The sequence below is a fragment of the Phyllopteryx taeniolatus genome, chromosome 5 (genome assembly GCF_024500385.1).
Source record: "Phyllopteryx taeniolatus isolate TA_2022b chromosome 5, UOR_Ptae_1.2, whole genome shotgun sequence".
In the NCBI taxonomy this organism is placed as follows: domain Eukaryota; kingdom Metazoa; phylum Chordata; class Actinopteri; order Syngnathiformes; family Syngnathidae; genus Phyllopteryx; species Phyllopteryx taeniolatus.
In genome coordinates, this window is record NC_084506.1 from 29,154,271 (window position 1) to 29,161,369 (window position 7,099).

Below are 7,099 nucleotides of genomic sequence, written 5' to 3' on the forward strand. Positions count from 1 at the left end.
GCCTTAATAGGAATTCTGATATAGAGACATGAGTAATGAACTGCAATTTTTTTTCCAAGGAGATAAAGCGAAAGACGGTGATGTATGCACCACTCCAGATGTCAGTGCTGCTTACACACTTAGTCCATCAGTTGGCCTCAAGTGAAACACTATCTGTACCTCAAGAAAGTTGTTGAGAGAATGTTTTTTTTTTTTTTTGCTCTCAAATGTTTCATTCAAACACATTCGTGTTTCCGGGTGGATGGATGGATGGATGAGGACATAATGGAAGTGCGGCTTACTGATTGTGCTCACCACGCCCTGATGTTTGTGTCTTACTTGTAACTATCACATCTGCTACATTAAGAATGATTTTTCTACCCCTAATCTCTCAATTTCCACCCTGTTGTAGCTTTTCATGCAATAAGCATGATACCATATAGCTGAACCATCCATCCGGTTTCTATTTCGATTATCTTGACTCAGAGGTGGTGGAAGCAGGGGGGCACTGGGGGGCACAGCCCCCCCCACTTTTTGGCTTGCCTTTGATGTGCCTCTTTGCTCCTTTTATCCCCTATGTTTTCACACCACTATTAATTGCACTGGGTGGTGCCTATCTGAGCAAATATTGCTTATGAGTGGCATAATTATATGTAGCAACCCATCCAAGAGTAACATGAACAACAGTATTAAAAAAATAAGTAAATAAACTGTCAATGCAGAAGACAGCACAGGTCACGTGCATGCACATAAATATGCATCTGCTGCAATACAAAGCATTCTATATTTGAAATCAATGACATGTATTTAATTTTTGAGCATGGTTGCTTGCCCACTTTGTTGGACTTGCCGCCGAGCACTGTGCCGCTCACTCCACAAGTTGTTCCACCACCTTTGTCCTCTCTAGAAGGGTGAGCTGTAGCCTATCCCAGCTGACTTTAGCCGAGAGGAGGGGCACACCCTGGATTGGTTGCATATATGGACAAACAACCATTCATACTCACATTTACACCGAAGGACAATTTAGCGTGCCCAATGAACCTAACATGCATGTATTTGTAATGTGGAAAGAAGCCGGAGTTACCGAAGAAAATCTACGCAAGCACCGTGCTGCCATAAAAGAAACAATTCACACAAATAATGAAGACAAGGGATGGGGCTGCTCACAGGTATAGCCCCAATTAGTAGTCTGGTTGTTCTGAACAATGCTCTGAGAGCAGACTAGGATCTGTCCAACAACTTGTCCTAATATTTCTTTTTACTTGCAGGAGTCTCGAAACCTTCAGTCCTACAGCCAACTGCTGCTGTCCAATTCCATATACAGTAATTCCAATCAAAATGTCAGCAGCCTCGGGTATTCTCAGTGCTAAGTATCTAATTAAAAAATGTGGTTTTATTTTTAAATGTCTTGAAGATACATAAGATATCTGCACCGCTTGGATATTATGCTAAAATATGTGGGGTTTTATATCAAAATGTCTGCCATGATGAGGCAGGACTTGGACTTGGATGTTCAAATGAAATGGAATACAAGCTTGGCGCTTGGTATAATTTCCTATTTTACTGTTGTAAGAACTCTTTGACAAGTGTGTCAAAAATGCATCTAATAACGGATCATAGTAATTTGCTGGCTGGCCCTGTGATTGACTGGCAACCTGTGCCGTGTGCCTTCTGCCCGAGGTTGGCTCCAGCTCCCTGGGACCTGGAACAGGATAAGCGGTACGTTATAGAAAATGGTTCGATGAATGGACAAATTAGCTGGCAGAACAAAGGACAGGCACGAACAATAAAAGTGAGTGTTTAAAAAATATTTTTAAGTTCCTTGAAAGCACTGCTCTACATATAAGTCTAATGGGCAGATTCCTCTAATGATGGCAGCAAAGACATGGGTTAGTCATGCATTTTATTCAGTTCAACAGTGAAAGTGGACTATAGACTTTGTAGCGGAAGATGCTACATATTCCTTGTCTATTTCGAACCATTATCTTCCTAAATACATATTGACATATCGGGCTGAATTTGAGCATTAGTGCGGGGTGTGTTATTAATGATTTTTTTTCCCCCACCCCGAAATGCGGAAAAAGGTCAGGGCAAACGATCGTAAATATTACACCTGTTCAATATCTCCAATCGCAAATGCTCGCGTGTGTGATCAACACCGAGTTTAGCCGAGCCACCGTGATTGTGGCGTAAAACGGAATTGCAGCCAATGAAGAGGCGACATGAAGCTCACGCTGTTGCTGGACACAAAAACAGGTAGCAACGAGTTGCGTTGAGTGTTTGTTTGTGTCTCCCAAGTCATTCACCGCATGAAAAATGACACAGAGAAGAGCTTGCAATTGCAATGTAGTAGTTAACAGCTAAGCTAACAGTTAGCCTAGCTTCTTCCATGTCTTCTACTGCTGCTACTCTTTCTTTGGATTTTTCGGCAGTCTGGATATCCTGTGGCACTTTGCTGCTTCTCACAGGTCAGTCTTGGTACTATGACAGACTTTGGGGGAGAAGACTTGGGATCGTCAGGGGAGGTATTGTTTTGTGCATGTTGCGCTGTGCTGGTCATCTCGAGTACACTCGGAGCAGTAAGCACAAACATGCAGATTTTTTTTCCTCGCCACGTGTGGGGTGTTTCAAATTTAACAAATTGGTTAAGATGTTAAAAATTTGGTATGTGTCCACTCCACTAAACCCAGTATTGCAACTGGACTGTACTGGAGTGACAAGTTGCTTTAATGTAGCTGTGCTTGATATCTTGATTACAGTGGAGATTTTAACGCACAGCATATGTTTGAGCTCAAAGGACCGCGAACTGCTGCTAGAAACGCCTTGCACAAAACACAAATGCTGATGTTATGGTTCAATCAACTGTTCAGTTGCCTTAGGGGGGATGGTTACGTGAGATGAATTAACACAGCAGCAAAAAATGTCACTAACCTTTGTGAGTGCTTGTGCGTGTGAGCAACTGTTTATTGTCTAAGTGAGTCAGAGATGAGGAGGTCAAGTTATGGTGTTGGTGGTGGTGGTGTGGGGGGGGGGGGGGGGGGGGGGGCAATGGAGATTTGGTTGGCTTTCTCCCAACGGGCGAGTCTCTCACCACTGTGAGTCTGCTCTGTCTCACCTCCTCACCCTGTCTGCTCACTGTTACTCTAATGGAGTCTGCTGAGGAGAAACACACCAGTCTCACCTCATTGTGTTTTAACAACCACAAAGGCTATGCTAGGAATGCAAGCTGTGCATTAGTGTGATCTATACATATTTCGGTAATCCTATTAAAACATAATTTATGAGTGATATCCATCACTGTGATGTGTGCGAGCGTTCCTGAATAAAGGACAGCAAAAACAATAACTGTACAATAATCTAAAATGAAAGTCAAATGCTAATGTTTGGCTTCCCTGGTGAGCAGTTTTTATGTCCTCCACTGCAGTTGAGTGTCAGTTTGAGAAGCTTCATGGCTGTCACACTGCTTCAACACATGGTACAATTTATGTATCCATGGCAAGCTCTCGTGACATAATTTGTTCTCGAAGGCCTGCTACTACTGCCACTGATGAAAGCAGCAAACTCTTAGAGCGGGAATTTGCGCAAAGCCTCGGAAACGAACCGGAGAGCTGCACTGGAACTCAGCATCAACCAAAGCTCGATTCAGCAGATGCTTAGTAGTTGAGGTTGGTCAAAGGCTTCAAATGAAGACAACCTGAAGCCTAAATTGTATTGCGTGATGGAGCAGTGTGAGAGCCATAAAGCTTCTCAAATGGCGGACAGAAAAATGTCTTGCCAGGTGGCAAGTTTGCAATGCTGCTCCATTGTCAATTGGCGAGTCATGGGCAAGGGAATGAATGATATGCTTACAAAAACTGCAAAGCCTAAGCTGTCAAACGCTGATGACATCACATCTGTCCGAATTATACCTGCAATGAAATGAAAGGAAGTGTATAGTGACCTTTGGGACACCCTGGAGTTAAATTTAAAGTGGCGCCTTTGATTTGAACAATTTGCAACGCTTTTCGTGATAGTCGGAGATGATCACAAGGTGTCATGTGGATGGTGTTTTGTTTAGCATTGTTACCAGTTTTATTTTGGTAGGTCTACTTCCCGTTTTTGTTCCAAAGCCATTTACTTGATACGACAAAAAGCCGGTATCGAGCAGCTTTTTGTGAACAAAGGACTTTGATTTGAATCTTCGGTGTCGTGCATTTGAGTGCTCCATTCAGTTATGTTGTTTGACAAGAAGGAAAGGTAAATAAAAACATATTGTATATATTTAGATAAAGGTGATGAGACTGGATTGCCTAGATACAACACAAACATGTACCCTAGTGGCTGTGAACTGCATAGAGATGACATGGTTAGAACCTATGACATCATTACATTAGCGATGCCATCACCTGCCATTGAAACACTTTTTTTTATTTTTTATTTTTTATTTTTTGGGTCAACGAACGTCATTATGCTTGATTCTCAGCATTTACGCAATTCAATTCCCTTTTTCCCAATCTGAGAAAGATATCTAGGGCTTGCAAGTTTACCGTCCTTATCTTAAAAATCATTAGCAGTCCCCTCAAAGGCAACATCTGACGCAGTGCGGCACAAAGCATCAAAAACAAGTATTTACTTTTCATGGCCAAGCTGACATTTTAGTGCAAGTGAGTGTGGCTGACATAAAGCCAGAGAGAGAACATCTCTCTTACTCCCAAAGCAAGAATGTAAACACACTAAATTCCTGTCAAAATGGCATGGAACCTCTGACAGTCCAGGGTGGCTCTGTATATAAGTTAGCACTGTGTGTACACTATAACCAAGTGTTAAGTACTTGCACAGATAATTGATTATCCATAACACCACAGAGTGCGCACTTGACTTCTGTAAGACACTTGACATTGACAATGTCTAATTAGTGAGCGTAAATTCTGAGACATGTTGGCTATCCTAGAAGTGTTGTGAATGAGTCGAATAGATGTGAGTGAATGTCAAGCTCTCGCCTTGTGATGTATGTCCTTTGTTATGAGAAAGTGAGTCCAAGTCACTTCTGGGATGAATTCAAATCAAAGCAGTGCTACGACGCTCAACATGTCAGGAAAAAAACTAATGAAAAGCAAACAAACCATTTACAAACACCAGTTTGTCGATGTCATATATGTATACTTTTTTTTTTTTTTAACCCAGTTTTAGGAGACTCAGTATTACTATCGGCTTTCTGGGCAACGTTATGCAATTATACAATCCTAACTGCATGAAATGACATTGGCCATGTCCCAAACTTTGCCTTTGCAAAACACTCCATCTATCTTCTTAACTTGAATTCCTACAGCTTCCATCCGTCAACCCCCCCCCCCTCCCCCGAGAGTTAAACTTGATCTGCTACCCATCACTAGCACTTTTACAGCTGCACCTTTTAACCCTCCAGCTGGCTTGCATTTTTGGGGGGGTTAAAAAGGATGGATAACAAAGGCGTGTTTCACATTAAATTGAATGACTATTGCAGTGAGTTACAAACACGGACAGGTAGTGTGAGTCGTCACTCACTCGTTGTGTTTTTATATAGAAGTCGGCCATACGTGTTGAACTTGCATTACAAATCTAACTTAACCGTTTCAAGAGCGATACGTCTCACCTTCAAAAAATCTCTGTAGAGCTTCAGTTTCATCTACCACGTCCATCCTAGCGGGTCCCGCATAAAAAATCCATCAAAGGTCCCCCCTGCTCCGAACGACAGCAATTCGGAAGGGGGAAACTCTCACAGATGCATCGCAATGAACAAAAACTTTTAGTGGACGGAACTTAATGTTGAAATTCACTTCAATCCAATCCTGCACGAAGAGAGCGTCTGTCTCCCGTGCAGTTGCTCAACACATTCGTGACGAAACGCGGTCAAAGAAGCGATTTCTCAAGCAAATCCACAAGTGATGTGGATACTCATTTTGGTGAGCAAATTTACTTCAGCTCCCACACGCCACAGCAACCGTGTGACGATCTCAACCAATCAATAAATTGCGAGGATAGTGCATCCAGTCTGTCAAATGCTATGCGTAAAATCTGCGTAAAAATCCTCCAAGGCGAGTGAAGTTGGTTTCCCTCCTCCTGCCGCTCCCTCTCGGTGAGGATGTGTGCGGGGAGGGGGCGAGAGGGTGGTCGGAGGAGAGGAGCCGATAGCAGGTGAGGGATGGGCTGCAAATGGACAGAATCAGAAGCGCCACAGTTTGCTCAAGTCTAAAACATTACTTTACGTTTTATTGAACTTTAGGGTTTGAAGTCACTTGGGAGCAGAACAACCTGACTGATGAGGTTTACTCAAGACAATTCAATAAGTCGAAAGTGGCAAGTAATTGCTGTGGCGTACATGACACTTTTTTCCACATATAAAAGCAGTGAAATGTAAACAAACAAACACAAAAAAAACATATTTTACCTAATATTTTCATGTCAAGCAGTTCCATCCGTCTGTCTGTTCGTCCGTCCGTCCATCCATTTGTTTTGGTTGTCCTCATTAGGGTTGTGGGTGTGCTGGTGCCTATCCCAGGAGACATTGGGCAAGAGGCGAGGTACACCCTGGATCGGTCGCGAGCCAATTGCCGAGACCAGAGGTCACCAACCCTTTTGAATATGAGAGCTACTTCTTCACTCCTGATTAATGCGAAAGGCTACACACTTCTGAAATAACACATTTGCCCAAATTGCCTTTAAAGCTGTAACTTTTTTATTTTAAAAAAAGCCATTTTCACCCAAGCCACTAACACAGGAGATGACACAATGCTCATCTATCGGCCCCTCTAACATCTTGCTCTATTATTCATTATTTGATGTTTTAAATTTTGGGTTAACCGGCGACAATCCCAGGCAACGCGCTTGCTTGCAGCTATACCGGAAATGGCGGACCAAAAATGACACATTTTACCGAGCAATGGTCGGAGCGTGTAAAAAGCTAACTAAACATACTATTTTGCGTTTCTGTAGCACTGCGATTGGCTGGCGACCAGTTCAGGGTGGAGGCCACCTCTCGCCCAAAGTCAGCTAGGATAGGCTCCAGCTCCCCCGCCGCTCTAGTAAGGATAAGCACGATAGAAAATGGATGGATGGCTATTCATCTATGTAAAGACACTGATCATGTTAATGATTGCTCACT

The 7,099-nt window shown here is 42.9% G+C and overlaps 1 protein-coding gene across 6 annotated transcripts in view; it reads right to left on the reverse strand.

The window, feature by feature from the left end:
- The window catches only part of myrf (myelin regulatory factor), a 31,236-nt gene extending 25,184 nt beyond the window's left edge, over window positions 1-6,052 (reverse strand). For 4 of the 6 annotated variants that reach the window (XM_061774585.1, XM_061774580.1, XM_061774582.1 and 1 more), the window contains exon 1: window positions 5,591-6,052. In XM_061774585.1, the coding sequence (XP_061630569.1) occupies window positions 5,591-5,636 (46 nt within the window). In that variant the 5' untranslated portion in view covers window positions 5,637-6,052. The remainder of the gene's footprint in view (window positions 1-5,590) is intronic. The other 2 variants (XM_061774583.1, XM_061774584.1) reach the window with 1 other exon arrangement.
- Window positions 6,053-7,099: the final 1,047 nt, after the last annotated feature.